Source organism: Crassostrea angulata, chromosome 3 (genome assembly GCF_025612915.1).
Source record: "Crassostrea angulata isolate pt1a10 chromosome 3, ASM2561291v2, whole genome shotgun sequence".
Taxonomy (NCBI): Eukaryota; Metazoa; Mollusca; class Bivalvia; order Ostreida; family Ostreidae; genus Magallana; species Magallana angulata.
Genome location: NC_069113.1, coordinates 3,629,821 through 3,651,509, shown reverse-complemented (window position 1 = coordinate 3,651,509; position 21,689 = coordinate 3,629,821). Strand labels below are relative to the sequence as shown.

The 21,689-nt window shown below is 31.8% G+C and overlaps 3 protein-coding genes across 4 annotated transcripts in view; 2 read left to right on the top strand and 1 right to left on the bottom strand.

Annotated features, from left to right (window-relative positions):
- The window catches only part of LOC128175489 (gephyrin-like), a 35,731-nt gene extending 34,681 nt beyond the window's left edge, over positions 1-1,050 (bottom strand). The window contains exon 1 of one of the 2 annotated variants that reach the window (XM_052841125.1): positions 929-1,050. In XM_052841125.1, coding sequence (XP_052697085.1) covers positions 929-989 — 61 coding nt within the window. In that variant the 5' untranslated portion in view covers positions 990-1,050. The remainder of the gene's footprint in view (positions 1-928) is intronic. The other variant, XM_052841126.1, reaches the window with a different exon arrangement.
- Positions 1,051-1,895: 845 nt separating this feature from the next.
- On the top strand, positions 1,896-7,134 carry LOC128175490 (transmembrane protein 179B-like). The gene is made up of 5 exons (XM_052841127.1): positions 1,896-2,054; positions 2,934-3,130; positions 3,494-3,637; positions 5,940-6,033; positions 6,117-7,134. Exons 1-5 carry the CDS (start codon positions 1,956-1,958, stop codon positions 6,261-6,263), a joined length of 681 nt encoding a protein of 226 aa, XP_052697087.1. The 5' UTR covers positions 1,896-1,955; the 3' UTR covers positions 6,264-7,134.
- A 6,157-nt stretch (positions 7,135-13,291) lies between these two features.
- LOC128175332 (uncharacterized) lies at positions 13,292-21,153 on the top strand. The gene is made up of 5 exons (XM_052840868.1): positions 13,292-13,775; positions 14,016-14,212; positions 16,372-16,515; positions 16,709-16,790; positions 16,928-21,153. The coding sequence occupies exons 1-5, from the start codon at positions 13,677-13,679 to the stop codon at positions 17,072-17,074; spliced, it is 669 nt and encodes a 222-aa protein (XP_052696828.1). The 5' UTR covers positions 13,292-13,676; the 3' UTR covers positions 17,075-21,153.
- The last annotated feature ends 536 nt before the right edge of the window (positions 21,154-21,689 follow it).

Here is a 21,689-nt window from a genome sequence, read left to right as displayed (position 1 = left end):
TAATGACATATTAAATGTTTTAATGTGAAATCTATCACCAGTATACCATACATGACACTCAACCATGTCAACAAGTTTACAGCTCACAACAATGTCATTACTGATTAGACGAAATGCATACCTATGTATATAAACAACAGAATTGCTTTAAGCATGTTAAATGGGTATACAAATTTGTATCTGGGGAGGGGGAATCAATTTGTCTATTTAAATAGGAATTTTACAAATCTATTTTTCCACAAATTAACTATTTAAAATTCAAGTCAACTTTTACTTCAGAAGACAGCTCCGGCCTCAGTAACTGTAGGGACAATGGTCATGTTAGTGATTCATTCATCCATTCCTTCATTCATTCATTCATTAACAGATTTTTGTATGATGTGGTAATCATAAGCAAAAAAATACCACTTATTTATTAATACTTACTATCAACTTGTGTATAAACAAACAAAAACAGAGAGGGATAGTAAGACCTTTTATATCATATTCAGTTGGCTGCATTCCATTTGCCATTTCATTCCACGTATTAGTAAAGCCAAGAGATATCCCCTATTCTATACTGGGCCCCAGTGTTATAAAGTGTGATGCGTGGTTAATTAAATATAAAGCAGTAGTCATGGTAGTGCATGCTTAATTAGATAAGCAGTAGTTTGTCCTTGCAACACCGTCTCTGTAATCTTGAAAGGTCAAAGAAATAAAAAAAAAACCCAGATTTTATGTGACATATCACATTGAGCTAAACAGCGACAACAGAAAGTTAGCTCAAAGCTCCTGACCTATTTAAAATGATGTTCACAACGTAGAACATCGGTACATTTAGGGGTAGGTCTTCAGGTCATGACTACATGGGCCACGATCGAGCATTGACAGCCTTTTGTTTAACAACATGGTGCTAAAGTACCATTTGTTAATTACACAGGCACTTTACCTGTAAGAATTCCAATATGAATAGCTGGTCTTTTATCAGGTCCTGCGTCTGAGGAATCCATTCTGTGCAGCACTTCCCGGATACATTGAATATCGAACCCGATGGTATTAAATTGTGAAACCGAAAGTAAGGCGTGGATGTTTGTTTTCTTTGTTTATTTCATTATTTCTATTTACTAAAACATGTCTTATTCGAAAAGTATATCAAATTGCTAATAAATTCTACGTACTATTGAGACAATTCAGACACTTAACGCTATAACGAAGGTGGGGATGCCGGATGGGGGTGCCCCCGTTTGGGACACATTTTTTTTAATTCACCACATAATTATATTATTTTTTAGATTAACGAATGGTCACCTACATTGGATTATAAAGGTATATTTTTGCCTTTAAATCTTTTGTCTGATATTTCGGTTTCTTTTGGTTTAATTGTTTTTGGGTTTTTTGGGGTTTTTTTTTTAATTTCGGAGGGTGTGTGTGTGTGGGTTTTTTTTTTTTTAGAGAATTGAAACCACTTGGTTGACACATTTTAGGCATAGATATAAATATAAACAAAAGTACGTCGATAATGACGTGTTTTGTTTCTTACTATGTTTTATTGCATAAAGCGGGTTTTATAATTTCTTATTTCATAATATGGCCAAATTCTTCCTATTTATAATAAAATGCAATTTAAAATTTAACGTGATCAGGCAATCGTGTTTTGTCGTCATTCTATAACTTTTAAATTTGTAACGAAAAGATTATTTTAATCCTGAAAAATTAAGGTAGTGATGGTCAATATAAACCGACCAAAGCTATATATATATTGAGCTAAGTATGACAATTAATACCATTTAAAAACCCCTGGAAAAATAAAAAGTTTCAAACAAACGATATGAACAAATGCATACCGTGCACTATAATCGTTACTGATTTCCAAGTAGACAGGTTAACCTTACATTCTCGGGCTCGGTGTTGTGTACGTACATGTATACTTAGATACGCCCCTTAATTTACACACCGTGATACGGTGATCGTGGACGATGGCTGTTTTTGATGTTCAGCTGTGTGTAAACACGTTGTTATATTTCTTTATTTTTGTTTGTGGATTTGCAATATCTATACCAATAGGAGTCACTGATGTGAGTACATTTCAACCAATCTGCTGATGGATATATATAATTTTCTTAAAATGCGTCTAAAACAGTATCTGTTTACAGTATACATATAATGAAGTACATGGTGCATGGTACAAGTGGTGTTTTTAGAAGGTTTTTATTTCTGCATGCAATGTCAGCGGCTGGGCTTTTTCAACTTCTTACTCCCCATTCGTTCTCCCGCCAAATTAATTTCTAATTATGCAAAGCGATACAGATGTAAAACATTAAACATACATGTACATGCCTTATTTAAATCCATCTATTTCCATCTATAATTAGAGCAAAACAATGGCAGTTATTCTTGATCAGTTACAAATTGAAAAATTAAAAACATTACCTAATTTCACTTTGCAACATTTAGATAAAGTAACTGAGCTATATCAGCATTTGTTTTACGACCCATTTGCTTCAATTTGTGGATTCAAGTCAATTTGATGTTATCAGTTTCTTCTAAAGGCGTCCACACTGTATGTACATGTATATCTGTGTATATTTTATCATCAAAGAAAGACCATGTATGTGTGGTCTCTTAAAAATTATACCACGATAGCGTTCAATATGGACGATATGAGGGTTAAAGGAAAAGCTACAAAGAGAAACAAAAAGACTAATGGGTATTTTGCAGACCGATCATTTTATTTTGGGAAAATCTTAAGAAAAACGTGTCTTTTATCAGTTACCACAAAACAGATATTTTGGACAAACCAACTAAAATTATAATTGTTCCATTCGTTTGAAATGTTTCTTTAACAGATATTACTTACGTTTTACCGTTTCTCTTATAATGTCGAACATTATCAGAAATGAAATTGTTGGGGTAAATAAGAAGTTAATCATGAGTTGAATTGAACTGTGTTCTAGATTCAGTCCAAGGGATGTGTGCTGTACGGTTCACTGAAGCCGTTTAATGCTACTCACTATACACTGAGCTTCAGTTCCAAGGCAAACTGTGATTTCCCCATCTATGTCGGTGTGTTTGTCTGTATTTTCTACGCTTTGGGGATGGGAATCTACAATTCCTACGCCATTTATAAGTCACAAAAAGATCCGTCAATTTCGTAAGTCTGTGTTCTGTCTTATTAGATCATTTCAAATTAACCAATTACATTTAATTGCATCTTTGTATCTCGTTATTCCCACCCGATTCCTATTATTTTGATTTTTTTCTCGTAATTAGAATATACACGTTATTTATGCACCAAATGATACATTTTGGGCATTTTGAGTGTGGGGTCAATTTATTTGTGGAAGTCATACTTTGCAAAGTGTCCGGAACTTGCAATTCTATGCACAAACTGGAATGAGTCTTTGATACGTCTCCTAACAAAAAAGCCCATATTTTACCAAACTTATCTTTATATATGAATGTGTGGTGCCATATGGAACTATATCCTGGACTCTCCGCGTATATTGCATTACAGGTCCCAGATGTGGGTGATGCCGTTCATTCTTCTCAACTCTCTGGTGACCGCCGTCATGTTTGTCTCCTCCTGCATCGTCAGTGTTGGGTTCAGAGAACTGTGTGACTCACTGACCCAGGACAAGCCTTACCAGTACTACTCAAGGTCAGTTGGTCAACCCACAGGCACTTGACGGTATATATACATGTATTTTTTTCTTATTATAAAAAGATGTATCCATACCTAAAAAAAAACCAACGTTTTTACATGTAGGTAGGGTGTATAATGCTTTATTATTTAGAAATATAGATACATGTAATGTCAAGTGCCGGTGATTCAACAATGAATTTTACACTTGTAAGTACTTTTGAGCTGAAGTGTATATTTTGAATAATTTATTATTTGATAAAGATATGTATTAGAATCATATTTATAGCCTAGAAAGGATCATTTCAAGCTTTAATAGGAAAACTTTGTGTTGAATTCAAGCATGAAAAGTCTACATCACATTTCAATTACTAGTACTAGAATATCGGAATGTTTTGGATTTTAAATTGCCAATTTAATTATATTCTTTGCGAAATTTCGAATATTGTATTAATTGTATAAACAGTTACATCGAAGAGAAAATATCGTTTACAATGTACTAGAGTATGACAAACAATAAACATCGAGACATTAGTAATTATGTGCACTGAAATACTCTCTGTTGGTAGATATATATATTTTGACATATTTTGGCATTCATAACCAACATGTAATAAAAGTGAATATGAAAGGAAATCTTAGTTTACCCCAAAATGTATTTGTTTTAACTAAGAAATGGCTGGGCTCAACTTTCATTTTTTTCATTTGACAGTACTAGTATAAGATTTGTATAGATACTTTGCTCGGAAATTCTTTTGAGGTATTTGTGATTGCAAACTTGAAAGAGTACCCTGATACATTGTAAGCCTTCAAACTTTAGTTATCTCCTGGAGATGCTACTCAAGCTCAGTAACCACGAAGTCCAGTACTTCTTTCACCAATAGTTTATTAACAATCGTGATCGTACAGTTAAAATTACAACAATTAAAAGCAGTCCAAATCAAAGAGTCTCCTCAACCTCATTTCACATGGGTATATATAAGATTTTACTTATGATGGACAGTTCTGACTAGTTCGGCCCATTTACTACGATCATGAGTGAACATTTAGTGTTCAAATTTTAGATCAATATTTTATTTCTAAATAAAGCAACAAAACTGTCTATCAAAGAGTACGGATGCAGGATTTGAGTCTCCGAGTCCTGAGTCTCGGAGTCCCCCACCTAGTTATGAGGCATCACTTACTCATAATACATTCATTCATACATGGCATAAAAGGTTACAAAGGTTAATATATAGAACATACAATACATGACTCAATATAGAGTACCAGAGCTATCGTTGCAGACACAGAATCGCCAAATATGACACTTGTTTTTAAACTCTCAATTTGGATATTATTATGCCCGTATTATTCACCTGGTTTTATAACATCATTTAGGAATACTACGCAGTGCTACAAGAGTCACAGAGTTCATTCTGTTAGTTATCATTACCACCATTCAGTGCGCAGTACCTAGGTATACATAAGTATCATAGTGACCAATATTTAATACTAGCAATTCAAGGTCATAGCATGGCTATCTGTGTACAACATACACAGACTGTAACTTTGTAAATCCTGTATGTAACATGGCAGTTTACCAAATAGCTAAAATTAAAGAACAAGAAGCGAAAAATATCATTTCTAGTTTTCTCCAGTATGTGGCACAACATCATCATACTATGTATCCTGAAAAATTGCTAACTCCATTTGAATGTCAGATAAAAGAGAAAATTACTTAAATGAGGCATGGTCACGATTTTGATGAAATTCTATTTTTCTGTTTTTATTATTTACAATGCTTTAAGAATGCATTTCTGATGATCAAATGAAATTTGAGAGTCAGCCGAAGAGTTATAAACAAGATATATTTCTTTGTTATGTAAACAAGACTCGTGCCGTGTTTTTGTTTACAATTGCAAAGGTTCAATAAATCAGTAAAAAATCCTTTTCAAGCTGATTTGTTGATCTTCTTATTCATTTTAAGCATAAATACTCAGTATACAGTTCCTTCCGTTAAAAACATTCAATTTGGGTCTCAAACTGGAATTTTGACTTCAACAATCAAAATGTAAACAACAGCTTTGTTTACATAGCCAAGAATTGTAAGCTTTGTAACTCGCCCATATCTCAACGACTGACACTTAAATTTTGGTTGCCTATTGAAAATGCCTCACTGAAGCATTGTAAACATTAAAATCGGAAAAATAATTTTTGACAAAATCATGACCATACCCCCTGCATTACACTCGCGGGAAGAGTTTCTTGATGGACGATATTGCAATTTTGAATGATTTAGTTGGTACGAAGATTGATTTCTTGTAACTGTATTTCGTAGCTGTGACAAAGCCCAAAATCAGAAGTTACGGCTCGATGGTACCAGCAATATTGTCTCATTAGGACACTTTTATGCCTATATCAATGTTACACAGGTAAATTTTAAAGAACAACTTGACTTTCCTAAAATTCAGCAATACCTGAAATAATTTTCATTTCAAAAATCATTTAATTAAAGACAGCATCGTGGATTTGTACCCTTGGCTGGTTGGCACTGGTCATATCTGGAATTGTCCGGTTTGCACTCAACAGGCGACTAAGAACCCAGGGCGCTGCAATGTCTTCAGACACAGCAAATATTTCCACCATTGAGCCGACTGCGTGAACATGATGGACATCCACCAATGGACTTGTGTAGGCACATGTGTGCTGATATTGAAAGAAAACTGGTAACATATGTGCGTTCTTGGACAACACAACATAATGTTAAGTCACTGTCTCTTTGGAAGAAAATATACTCGTGGTCAGCTGTGAAGATGGGATCTGTGCTCACTTTTTTATTGTTAAATCAATGATTAATATCTGTGAAGTATTTTGAGAACAGTATTTAGGTGTATTTATTCAACAAGTTGGCATAATGATTACATACTGTAAAAAAGTCTTATATACTAGCATACTTTATATAACACAAAGAAATTCAGTTGTGAGTTAATCAAGGTTGTCATTTTTAATAACAATTTGCAATTGTTGAAAATGGATATAAAAAGTCAGTTAAACTTGATTTTTTTAGAATGCATATTATTGTTTTCATTGAATATTGTTCTTTATTTATCGTTTTTATTTTCATGTTATCGCTCAAATGTTCTTTTCCTCAGCAAGAATAAACATTATGTGCATTGATGGCGTCAATTTAGCGATAATAACACTGTTTGCAAAATGCAGTTATAAATATAGTTAGTCTTTTTCAATGATCAAAATTCTGTCGCATTGTGTAATACACATTTATCATTATGTAATACACATTTATCATTATGTAATACACATTTATCATTTGTAATACACCTTTATCATTGTGTAATACACATTCATCACTATGTAATACACATTTATCATAATGTAATATACATTTTTATTATGTAATACACATTTATAATTTTAAACAATGCATTTTGTTCACTTATTTAATACATGCTTAATATATTAACTTCAAAGTTTGTCATATAATTATATTTGCCGTATATAAAACTTATTATTAAATAAAATTTCGATTTGAACGAAATCAAACTTAATTATGTTTTCTTATTCCTGCTATGATTATGTTTTCTTAGGTTATAGTTAAATATATATATATATATATATATATATATATATATATATATATATATATATATATATATATATATATATATATATATATATATTATTTTTTTTTATATGTGTGTGTGTGTGTGTGTGTGTGTGTGTGTGTGTGTGTGTGTGTGAATTAACTTGATATAAAATCTGACCAAGCAGCTTTAATTGTGTGTATATTTTTAAAACAATTGATTATTTAATGATTATGGAAAAACTCCTTTAAAAGATTTTCAATTTTCTCTGTCGGTCTGAAACATTTACGAGTACGTTGTATTTGTAATTGTGAAGGATATTTGTAAAAAAAAAAACAAAACACACAAACAAACAAACTCTGTTTACTGTTGGTCGTATATATTTGGTGTACGTTGTCAACTTATTAATTATTGTGTTTATGATTAAAAAAAATATTTTTTAAAAAACCAACAAGGATTAAAACAGGCCCCAGGATCATGAAGCAAAGTAAACCATTATTTTATGACTGATTAAAATGTTGACCAAAGTCTGAAATTGCTTCATGATCCTGAGGCCAGGTTTTGTATCATCTGGCTTGTTTCCCTCTTTACCGTCCATTGTTGAGTTCAATACGAGTGTCATGTTGTAAATTTTGTATTCACACCCACCCAGTTAATTCAAAATTTACAACATGACATGAGCATTGTGTTAAATTCCAAACACATTCAAAAAGCTGTTGCTTTTTCTCCCATGATGAATACATTTCAAGGATTATGCAATTCCCCACCGTAATTACAAATTTTTAAAGTCAAAATTACATTTTCCTTGCAGGAAAACATAAACTGGCATATCTTTGAGATAACTTTACCGTAATTTGAACGTGTACCTCAGGCGTTCATGTTTACTCAGGTACATACGTACATAGAGTGATGTGGTAGATTTGGAAAGGTACATGTACCTAGCCTGGGTCCTCAAATCTGATGAAAAAAATGTCTTTTCTAATACTTACAATAGAAAAAATAAAAGTATACGCTTATTGACCCATCCATTTTTTTATTCTAATTCCTCGACTTTAAAAAAAAAGAGGCTACGTGCCTGCATATCCTGACAAGTCGCAATGTACTACATTTATATTAGCAGGAAATCAATATCGTAAAAATGCCAAAACCTCTGATTAACACATAAACTTCCTTGTGAATTATACCAACGTTTAAGAACTTCCGATACCTCTACAACTATATGTGTCCTCTCCTTACAATATCTTATATAGTATAGAGTACCAGGAAAAGATTATACTGTGCCAACTTTCGATGAGAATTCAATGAAGAGGAATATTTCAAACTGCAGAACTCATAATTATTTCGCACGCGAACTACTGAATTGAACCTTTTTTCCCGTTACTTTTTTTGTTCATATTTTGTCTATATCTTGAACTCGTTTGGATACAGCTCGTCAAAGCAGGTTGACTGATAGTAATAGGGTATAGTGGTTGTAATTGATGCCAAAGGAAGCAGATCACAAAATCATTGGGAAATACTTAAAACTGTGCTGCTTTAATAATTAATTATTTTAAGTGAAAAAATAATCTTACAAAAGTGTGCTGATTATAAGGACCTGTCTGAATGATGATGTACAATTGCGCTGTTTTTTTAAAATGTGAACTTCCAGAATAACATCTAATTGAAATGTTTAAAAAAAAAAGACGCATGTAAGGTGGCTCTATACACCCACAGTTTATTCCAATTTTCAAAAGAAGACCACAAAACATATCCTTATCAAATATTAAAATGATGATAGGGATATTCTAGGTATTTTTAAAGAATTTTTAATGTTTTTCCATGTTTTTGTAAAATAATTTTAAAAAATTAACTATTAACAAATTGAGAGAATTTTTTTTGTCATATGATGGATATTTCTTTCGGACATCTAAAAAAATATTACACTTCTTAACATTCAAAAATGTTATTATTGCATTTTTTTTAGTATTTCTCCAAAACACAATTTCTCATATTTTCTTACTCTGTTCACAAATCATCTGAAAAAGCTGCTTTATGTTATAAGAAAATGTATTTAAATAAATGTGACATAAAAAATTGAATGAAAATAAATGCAAATGAAAACAAAAAATATTTTAAATTTTATTTGGTATGAAAGTTCCTCAGGTAAGAGTTATCGTTATAGACCCAAACACCTTGGGGACTTTTCATCTCTGAGTTGAAGAAAATTTCCTAAATATCATGTTGGAATGATAAATACATACATATTTCATTAAGAAATATATAAGTGTATATATTCGCTTGAATGCAAAACTAAGTCAAATAGTTAAAGGGGAAAATAAACTAATAGGATTTATGTATCCCAACCTGAGAGAAATCCAAAGCCACCCTCCCATCCCCTTAAGGTGGTAAGGAACATCTGTCGATATTAATGTGGATTAAAATATATTATAATTGAAATACTTTCACCGGTTTAGAATTTTCTTTAACAGTATTCCACCAAAAAATACGTTTTACAATACGTTTTAGAAAATTTTGGAAAGTTCAAAATTTCATCGTCCTCACCGGGATTCGAACCCATGACCTACAGTTTTGAAGTAAACTTTTGTTTTACTTATTTTTATACGTTTCACCTGATATTCCTTTTACCTCTAAATAGAAGTTAATTATATGTGGAATTAAACTATTTTCTAGATTCAGTCTAAGTTTGACTACTATACGGTGCTCTGGAGCCGCACAATGCAAATGACTATACATTAAGTACCAGACAAACTGTATTCGATTAGTTGACTCACGATGTGTTGTCGCATTCGATTAGTGGTGTGTAAATAACATTATGTTCATGTCCTCGGAAAAGAATTATCATGGACGCAGGGTGTCGTAGAAATAAGACCTTATATTGTATATTGGAATTGTTTACTTTGTTTCAAATGAATTCATTTGTTAAATACATTATATCTGACGAACTGGGTTCTGCATAAATTGCTCTGTAATGTTAACACTCAATCAATAAAATGCTTTCTTTGGTGATCCATTCGGGATATGAAGGTAGCGACATTGCATAAAAATACAAATATTTTTCGCAATGATCGCTACCTTAATAACCTTCATAACCTGCTTAAATCATCAAAGAAAGCATTTTATTGTTTTCATTAATATCTTTCTTTTAACTAATTAATAAATTGATTATGACAAGTTAGTAAAATTTCACTAAATTACTATTAATGTACACGAGTACGTTAGCTAAAGAAACAGCCAAATCGTCTCTTGTGAGACTTTTAGTCTGACATCATCATGATTATTTCGTGCAGTTCGTGATCTTTCTTAGGTCGCTGTAGGTTTCAACCAATCGATTAACAGGGCAAGCCAATTTCAGTCCTGTCAGTGTCTTATTAACTGGTCTACTCAAATATTTTCATTATTTAAAACTTTAATTGTTATTTCAATTGCATTTATCTTAACCAATGCAGTTATATCTCTATCTGAATACAAAATTGTGACACGAGCACGTACATTCACGAGTTACAGATCATTTACCCATGAATGAACCAAAATTCCTTAACACACCCTCTCAATACATTATCAATAAACGAATTTCCTGCAAAATACAGAAGACCTTGTATAAAATATCATTAACACCCCATCCAGAGGCTACCCATTTTGATGAAAGATAATGTCACAGCAATGACATTATTTGTAAAAAAAAAAAAAAAAAAAATCAAAACAAACAATTCCTAAGAAACAGTAAAATAAAAAATCATACAATACAAATATAATTATACAAATAAAAAATTATATAAAACTTAACAATAAAAATGAAAATAAAAGAATCATAAAAACCAAATAAAGATTTAAGAACAACCACATCTAAAAATTATACAAAACAAATTGAATTTATTCGGTACAAAAAAAGAACAAATAAAAATTTCTACGACGACAAAGAAAATTTCATAATGCTTATAGAAATGAAACAATACAACACAAATGGAAAATAATACAATAAAAATGAAAATCTGTGCGAGGCAAATAGGAGAAACATTTTAATTTCCATAGATCCGCGTATTGTTATTGTTTTGAATTATATTTAAGCGGAAGTTTCTTGATAGACGACAAAAACATGATTAATTTCATGTTCAACTAAATCTAATTGCATAGCAGTGACAAAGCCCTAAATCAGGCGTCAGGATCATGAAGCAATTTCAGACTTAAGTCGAAATTTCATTCCGGTTTAAAAATTATTCTTTATCCTTATATGACGATGAAATATGACCACTGAACATTTTCATATCAATACACTTTTAATAGCATTTTAATTTTGTAGTGTTTTTAATCAAGAGACATTAAGACTGTATACAATTTTTTTATTTAAGTCTAAGATTGCTTCATGATCCTGACGCAAGAAGATATTTGACGTTTAAACCAGCAATATTGACTCCTTTGGAAATGTTTACCACTCTATCAATGTTACACAGGTATTTTCAAATATGTTTTTAAATGTCGGTTCAATTATGAATAATGTAGCATAAAAAAAGAACTACACTTGCATCTACTTCATATTCAACATAGCAGATTAAAATTCATAATTTCATTTAAAGACAGCGTCATGGATTTGTACTCTTGGCAGGATGGATAGCGCCTGGCGTCATATCTGGGATTGTCTGGTTTGCACACAATAGGCGCCTCAGAATCCGGAGCGCTGTAATGTCTCGAGACACAGCACCATTGGACATCCACGTGCTATATAATATCATTTCTTACCTTTATTTCGTCGGACAATACAACGTGTTAATGTCACTGTCGTGATGTGTTCGTAATCGGCTGTGGAGATTGGATCTGTGGTCTCTTTTTTGTTTTATTAAAAGAATGTTTATTTTTTAGGAAAACCACTAAGGTTTTGTATCTCCAGAAAAAATTATAAAAATTACAGGAAGTATTTCAAAATTGAAGTTTGTTTAAAAAGAATTCTATGTAAAAAAAAATGTAAAAAAAAAAAAAATTCAAAATTGAAGTTTGTTTAAAAAAAAATCTATGTAAAAAAAATGTAAAAAAAAAAAAAAAAAAAAAAAAAAAAATATCAGGAATTTAGCAAATACTGGTAGTTGTTTAAATTGTCATTTAATTTTGTTGAAATGAAAATACATTAAGTGGTCGTTGTTATCTTGATAATATTTTTCCATGCAACCTATTTTCTAAAGATGACTGTATTGTTTTTTCACTATAACTATGATCTTTCATTACTGCTATGATCATGTTTCCTACATTTTAGACATACCTGTGTGTGAACGGCATACCTTGGGTTTTTCAAATTCAACGGCCTTTGATGACACAATTCAGATGTGGAATCCTTCCTCTCAGAGTCGAAACTGGCCGTTCAAGAACGTTGTTACGTTTTGTGTAAAAGCAGTTCAATTGAAGATGAAAAACATTTCATTTTTGATTACAAATTCTACGAAAACAATAGAAACTCTTTCTTTCATAGTGGAAACTTAGGTAAAAACCTAGATGAGACTGTCAACTTGAATATTATTATTGAAAAAAATCAAAGACAAACTGCCAAATATCTCAATTTGATTTATTCGGTTAGACAAATTTATCTGTACAAATCAAAGTAAACTCATGCACTCAATCAAATGTATATACTATATTTGCATATTCTAAGATTTCAAAGTGACAATGGGCCGGGTGTAATTCGATGATGTATAATATTATATTGTACTATACTTTTGACATACACATGTCATTTTAATAAAACATTTACATGTATTTACAACTGAAAGTTATCATTGACAAAGCTAAGTTCCGCAAATATATTTAGATTTACATGTACAGATAATTAGCTCGAGATAAAATTACGAAAACCTGCAATTCGTTTTGTTTGCACTACAGATAATTATTTTTATATAAAATTTTTAATTAATAGAAAATTAATAAAAAAAAAGTCCACACTAAAATATTCTATAGAAAAATAAATGTACAAAGCAATTAGCCCCTCCACTTTTTTAACCCCCCCCCCCCCCCCATGCCCACTTTAAAAAAAATATGCTGTGCTATTACGTGCATGTCCTAAAAGTTGATAATATAATATCAGAGAAGGAAATCAATGCCGTAAACATTTGCCGAAGCGCCACGAAATCTCGGTGACCAACGGTATTCAACTTCCTTGTGTATGATGTCAAAGTTTAAGAATTGCAATACTTATACGATTAATGTGTTTCCGCCCGCTACAATATTGCACGTATTGTAAAAGGCAACATTTATTTTTTAACAGCAATGCGACCTTTTGATAGGACTTTGATTAAGAGCAATATTTCGAACTGTGTAATTGATGAATCGTTTTTAACATGAAATATTGGGTTGAACCTTTGCTCTCTTTGTTGTGACCATTTTTGTTCCACTTTTTGACTTTCCGTTTCTCGTATTCATACTTTTTTGTCCATTTCTCGTACTCGTTGGGATCCAACTCGTTGAAACAGGTGGACATATGATAAAAAAGGACAATGGCTTCTGTTGATGTTCATTTAATTGTCAACACTCTGTTATATTTCTTCATTTTTGCTTGTGGATTTGCAATTTCCATACCAATAGGAATCAGTCAAGTGAGTATTTAAAATGAAATACGCTATACTTTGCTGAACTGATAAAATTTTTTAGCATTTTATTAAATGAGTTTCTTCTAGTGAAAAACATCTGTTCGTTTATTTAAGGACTTATCTCAGTGTTCTTTTCAAAAATTCCTTGGACTTTACATGCATTTCTTATTTGAGCTTCTGTCTGTTATATCAACTCATAAGAAATGTATTTTCTTGGGTTTTTTGTTGTTGTTTTTTTTTTTTTAGAATGAGTTCAAAGAATGTCTTCTCTATGGAAAACTAGAGCCCTATAATATATCAACGTTTTATTTGAGTTCCGGTACCAAGACAAACTGTGATTTTCCATTGTATTTTGGTGTCTTTGTCTGTATTGTCTACGCCTTTGGAAAGGGAGTTTCCAATTTATATGTCATTTACAAATCGCAAAAAGATCCATCTATAACGTGAGTGAGAAAGTCTCTCTCTCTCTCTCTCTCTCTCTCTCTCTCTCTCTCTCTCTCTCTCTCTCTCTCTCTCTCTCTCTCTCTCTCTCTCTGGCAGTTATTTTCATGCAAATAGAAAGAAAAAGAAAATAACTAAATATTATTATTTAAGCTTTTAAAGGAAGGATAAATGAATATCCATTCCCGTACAAAAATCATACTTATAAATCGCCCGATGATTAAGGTATGAACTATCATATCTTCCGTACATTAAAATGATGTCAACAGTCTCTTATCTTCCTTACTTTTACGCAACAAATTCTAGTTTATACCAAAAATAAAGTTATACATTCTAATATTTTTTCTTATGGTTTTTCTTCTGTTGGAAAATTAAAAATTAATGCTCATGAAAGAGAAGAAAACGATATATATTTTCCTGGAATAGTAACTGCTTTCATGTGACTGTGAAAAAATCGCTAACCCTGATCGGATTACTATATACACGATTATTTTTGCCCCGTGATTTTGTTTGTTTTTAGCCCTACTTAATTGCAAACAATTTTGATCCGTCTTGAAATCGCCCACACAGAGTGCTGTAAACATTGTACTCTTTTGAATTCACAGTTATTATACCCCCCGCAAACGAAGTTTGGGGGGGTATATAGAAATCACCTTGTCCGTCCGTCCGTCTGTCCGTCCGTCCGTCTGTCCGTCTGTCTGTTCAATTCGTGTCCGGTCCATATCTTTCTTATGGAGAAACATTGAAAGTTCTTACTTCACACAAATATTGTTTATGACGTAAGGGTGTGTCATGACCTTGACCCAAGGTCATTTGGGCAAAGTCAAGGTCACTGGCAGAAAAAAATCAAAATTCGTGTCCGGTCCATATCTTTCTTATGGAGAAACGTTGGAAGTTCTTACTTCACACAAAGATTGCTTATGACCTAAGGGTGTGTCATGTCCTTGACCCAAAGTCATTTGGGCAAGGCCAAGGTCACTGGCAGAAAAAGTACAAAATTCATGTCCAGTCCATATCTTTTTAATGGACAAATATTGGAAGTTCTTAATTCACATCAAGATTGCTTATAGTCTGAAGTTGTGTCATGACCTTGACCCAAGGTCAATTGAGGAAGTTCAAGGTCATTGTTTTAAAAAAAATCGGGCTCAGTATACTTATAATTCAAAATGTTTATATTAAATGGCTGCTTGACATGTGGAATTTTGTTTGATTCGAGTCATGTTTGTTAACATAAGGATGCAAATGTCCTCATACATTAACAGTTAACTTGAACTAAAATGGAATTTAAAGAATAGAAATTGGTTTGTGTACTCATATTAGCATTAACAGTTTTATTAAAAAAACAGAGCAGTTGTTACATGTATGTATAGAAAATTGACAGTGAAATAGATTCATCCAATGTTTTCTATAGTAGAAAAAATACATGAGTTATGATTCTTTCTTAGCGGGGGGTATCAATTGTGAGCTTGCTCACAGTACCTCTAGTTTAATAATTGTTTTGAATTCGCCAAGTCATAAAATTGTCCGTTTAAAACGAGGGCGAAAGCGTCAAAAATAAAACGGGGGTGAATAATCCCCTCTCTACATTAGTTTCGCGAAAAAAATCGTTTGTCCTTATTACATGTACTAGTATACCAGGATCACTTTAAATCTTGAACTAGGCAAAATGAAAGGATATACAATACTTTTTGAAAGACATTTATTTATATATAGAAACAGCCACACTGAAATATACACGCCACATTTATCGATTGGTCGAAATCTACAGCGACTGAAATTGACAAGAAACTGACAAGACTGAAATTGACACGCCCTGTTTTCCGATTGGTCGAAACCTACAGTGACCTAAGAAATATCAAGGACTGCACGAAATACTCATGACGATGTCAGACTCAAATTACCACAGGAGCCAATTTTGCTGTTTCTTTTAGCTAACGTACTTTTCTTCATTAACAGTAATTTTGTGAATTTTACTAACTTTTCATAATTAATTAATTAATTAGTTAAAAGAAAGATGTTAAAATAAACAATAAGGCGGGTTATGTTTTTTTCTGCAATGTCGCTACCTTCATATCCCGAATGAATCACCAAAGAAGGCATTTTATCGTTTAAATGATATACATGTATATGATTTTGATTTTTCTTATGTTTTGCATCATAGGTCCAAGATGTGGGTTAAACCATTCATTTTAATCAACTCCTTGGTAACCATTGTCATGATTTCCTCTTCCTGTATCATTAGTGTTGGATTCAGTGAATTCTGTGCCACCCTTACCCAGGATAAACCTTACCAGTACTATAAAAGGTTAGATGTTCACCCTCCAAAACTATTTACTAGTATGTTATTCTTCAGATAAAGCATTCTATAAGATATGTCTCATAACGTTAGTATTTATCATTAAAAATATGGTTTTATTATCGTTTAGTTCATGGCCGTGTAATACATGAACTGCTTAAATCAAAATTATGTTAACACTTAATAAATAGCGTATTTTCAGTTGCAAGTACGCCCCCATGAGGAGAAATGGTATAATTGTTTTCCAACTGGGACATTTTTACACCCAAATGGAAGTTACACAGGTAAAGCCAAACAGCGTGGAACACATTGCTAAGCGGATTGCGCATGTAAAAATTATTTTTATTATTTTAATATCAGATATTGATACAAAATTAGTCGGTCAATGCATTTACGGTTATAAAGTTAATTTCAATTAAAGAAAGCCTCGTGGATTTGCACTCTTGGGTGGTCGGCTTTGGTGATTTCTGGAATTGTCCGGTTTAAACTCAATCGACGTATGAAAACCCGAAGCAGTGCTGCATCCCCAAAGATGATCAGCATAAACAACATTGAGCAGGCAGCTTAAGCAGACACATCGACCGTCAATGATATTATCCCTAGCATCTAAACAAAATTTTATTAGATAATATGATAATAAAACTTATCTCATTACAGTGAATGATGTGCCTATAATAAGAAATGTGTTGACATCAGCTGCCTGTGCTATTGTGTACATATTCCTATTTAGTAGTTACATGCATTTGGTTTTATTAGGAGCTTCTAATAGTAATTAATTTAAATTTGTTACAAACAACTCACGTTGTTATTTCAAGACACATGTAAATGACTTTATTGTGACTTATTGAAACATTAAACAGAAAATTTACTTTTTTTTATTCTGCCCACTCATTTTCATAGAGTTAATTATATTGGTGAAGGCATATTTTAGGTTTAAATGTTCAGTGAAAACTTAAATGTATTAAATTGTTATATTTTTGTATAGATAGATATAAACGCAGGTAGTTCAAAAACTTAACCGTGAATTTGTTAATTTGACCTGATGCATGCAGTACACTTTCTGAGTGAATCATTAGCATACTTAGAAGAAGTACTTTTCATAATTCAAAAATACTAGTAAAAATGTTACGGTTTGAAATTTAAGTTTCATATTTGGAAATCTCTGTGTGCTTATGTTTGTGGTGGTACTTCAATTTTCTCTAAGGTTTAGAAAAATGATGTTTTCTTTAAAAAATTTTGAGCGGTGAACTTTGTAACATGAATTCCATAATATATTAATATCGTAAATACATATGTAGTTTAATTCAAGGCATGGTGACATTAATTATTGTATTATCAAAGAGTATGTGGAGGTAAATTAGATTTTGAACATTTATTAACTTTTAAATGATCAAGAAAAGCAGATGTTTGCCTGTTAGTATACAAAAAGTAAACTTACAGGTTGGTTTTTAGCTCACCTGAGCTGAAAGCTCAAGTGGAATTTTCTTATCACTTTTTGTCCGGCGTCCATTTGTCCGTCTGTCTGTCTGTAAACTTTTTACATTTCCGACTTCTTTTCCAGAATCTCTGGGCCAATTTCAACCAAACTTGGCACAAAGCATCACTAAGTAAAGGGAATCAAAATTTGTTAAAATGAAGGACAGCGCCTCATTTTCAAAGGGAAATAATTAAAAATTATTGAAAATTTTTTGGTATTTTTAAAAAAAAAACTTCAAAACAGAAATCGACCAGAAAAGCTTAAACTTGTGTGGAATCATCGTCAGGAAGTGTAGATTCCAGTTTTTACAGATCATGACCCCCGGGAGTAGGATGGTACCACGTTTAGGGTCGAATTTTTATATATGAATCTCTAGAGTAGATATTTAAAAATCTTCTTCTCAAAGACCATTTGACTAGAAAAGTTCAAACTTGTTTGGAAGCAACCTCAGATAATGTATATTCAAGTTTGTTTAAATTATGATCCCATGGATTGGGGTAGGGCCAATATGGAGGCTCAAATTTTTCGAGATTCGAGTTTATTCTAATCATTATTTGGTGGTAGGGTGGCCCAACATTGGAGGGAGGGGTCAAATATTTACATAGGTATATATACAGAAAATCTTTTAATTTTTTTTCTCAAAAAACATTTGACAAGAAAATCTGAAACTTGTGAGGAAGCATCCTCAGGTAGGGTAAGGTAGATTCAAGGGTGAACAATTCATGATCCTCGGGGGTAGAGTGTTGCCAACATGGGGGTTGAACTTTTACATACGGATATATATATAGAGAAAACGTTTAAAAATCTTCTTCTCAAAAAACCATTTTACCAGAAAAGCTGTTACTTAAGTAAAAGCAACCTAAGTAAGTGTAGATTCAAATTTATTAAAATCGTAATCTTCAGGAGTAGGATTGGAGGTCCATTGTTAATTCTTCAAAATTGTTTAGACTTTGGCCCCTGAACAATCCTTGGGCCTCACAAGGGGTTCAGAGTTTGATGTGAGTTTATAAATAGCCCATATATGATCAGTTGTTTAAGATTTTCTTAAAAACTGCAATGCCCATTGTTCAACATGTGATATAAATTATATAATATCATCCTATGACAAAAGGGGCTCAATATTAAACATGAGGATACTTGTATCCAGGGAAAAACTGCACTTTTTTCATACCGAATTTAATAAATTAGAATATACAAAATTACAATACAGATATTTTTTTATATATGTGACTCATAAAGCTGATTTTATTACGTCTATTGTTGATTAGGTGAGCGATGTGGCCCATGTGACTCTTGTTTATCCAACTATATTTACATTCTACTTTGATTTTTCATTAAATTCTGTGATCTTTAAATGCCTCTAAATGCAACAACTAATCACTGCGTACGAATTTATATATAATTTACATATTAAGTAGCTTTTATGGATTGTATACAAACAGTGATTTCTATGTTATCGGTTAAAAAATATATTTCATACAGGTTGTCAAAACACCATTTTTTACAATTATTCAACAAAAAAAGTTGATTTTATTGTTATAAGCAAAATTTCAACAGTTAATTTTTATGGATTGTATTTTCATGCTTACGATCCCAACTCAACAGTCGAAGTATATAATTGATCAGCGAGGGAATGTAAATATAAGCATAAAAGTGACCTAGACACGATTTCAGATGAAAAATTTATTTTTGATTTCTATGTATAAGATAGTTTATTATATAAAAATTGTTCATTTTCTTCTTTAAAACCTTCTGCCACAAAATATAGTTCCTTAATAAACTCTGTAAAATATAATTTCTTCAAAACAATTTTATTCAATATAGTTTATTTGGCAATGTAAAATATAAATATACTACTAGAATTAATATGTGATGCAGTATTTTTGATGCAGAAAATGGCTACCCAAAACCTAAGAAGCGAACCTCTTTAAATGATTTATTTTTGACTTCGTCGTATCAATAACTGCCGTCAACTGAGCAGTCAAAAAAACCATTACGCGCTAACGTGCGTTATTCAATTTGCCTGCTTACCTGACGGCAGTTATTTATTTATTTTTTTATTAAATGTGTAGACTTAAAATCGGGAAATGCAGAAAATAACTAAATTGATCTTAAGGTATTCCACACCTCAATGTTCTTGTATCAGAATTTCTTGCAAACTATATCATTGAAATCTGTAGACAAACATACTTTAAAAATACAAAGATAATGGGTGGTCAGTGTTCATCCCTCTTAGTCATTGCAAATTTAAATTGACCTTTTTGCACCTAAAATGCAATTTCAGTATTTTTGATTAAGCAAACTTATTTTTTCAAATATTGTTTTTTTATGCACATTGGTCACACTGAATAGAGGGATTATGGAAAAATTTTGTACCTTAATTTTTTGTGACCTTTTTGCATTAAAATGGACAATTTCTGTAATAGTTACAATTTGATTTGAAATAAAAAAAAATTTGAATATCAAGAATTTTATAAGGTTAATCCAATTTGCCTAGATATGTATTCAGTATTATTTTGACATAATAAAACAGAAAATTAAAGATATATGGCTTCAAAGGTAATTCCCGCAAAATTTGGCTATCACTCTCTTAACATATACTTTTGTATATGTCACGCAGAACCTATAGAATATGTTTCAAACCTATCACATGTTAAAAATTTTAATAATGAAAAAAGTATGATAACAAGAAAAGTACATTGAAAATTAATAATATTGCTTTTTTCTGTCATTTTCGTCTAAAAAACTTCTGCATGAAAAAATAGTTTCCTTGAAATTCTTGAATTAATTCTTGAATTCAAATGAATTTTTTCTTTATGAATGATGTGTAATTATGAAATAATAATCTTTTTGTTATTATTAATTATAAATAAATAAAATCATATTTATTATAAATATAATGATCATCTGCGCAATTAAATCAAAACGTGAGGATTGAGATACCTATAAATTGGTGACACGTGATTGTAACCATTTTAAATTTGGGAATCTTATGAATATTATACATATTGATTCATTGGGGGAAAATGGCCATATTTGTGTATAAAATGTTAGCTCGATTCATTTAAAATCCACTATTTCTAACCTGATCTTGCCTTTGTACATTTGTAAATATTTTTGTTTTTGTACTTCGTGTACCATTGACATGGTTTGAGAGAAATAAACACTCATTCTTTGAAGCAATTGTGCTTTTTTAGAGATACACCAAAGCGTCAAGAAAATTGAATTTACAGAGTTGTATATTTCGTAATAAGGGAATTTCTTTCAAACTTTTTCACGGTATGATATAAGGGTGAGCTTGAGAGGTTTGCAACAACAAATAATTGTAATAATGACCCGGTATCATCCGGGGGGGGGGGGGGGGGGGGGCTTTGCAGGATGGCTACTTGTCCGAAGTAGTCTTCGGCGGTTACTCGAAACAAACAAATGTAATTATGCAGCGAATGGAGTTATTGTCGATGCTGAAATTGGAGTCAAATACACCAGTCTGAGGATCACGTATCCTACCAGAAATTTGACCCCACAATACGCCCTTCTTGAGGTGGTGTATGGCCTATCTAGACCCTTACAAAATTATAAAGTCTCTAAGCATTGGCATCTGAACTCGATGACTTTATTGCATATTGTTGTGTCGAGATTCCCCGAAAGACATCCTTCCCCAGGAGCTCACCTGAGTTGGTTAATTACCTTTTGGTCAACATTCTGA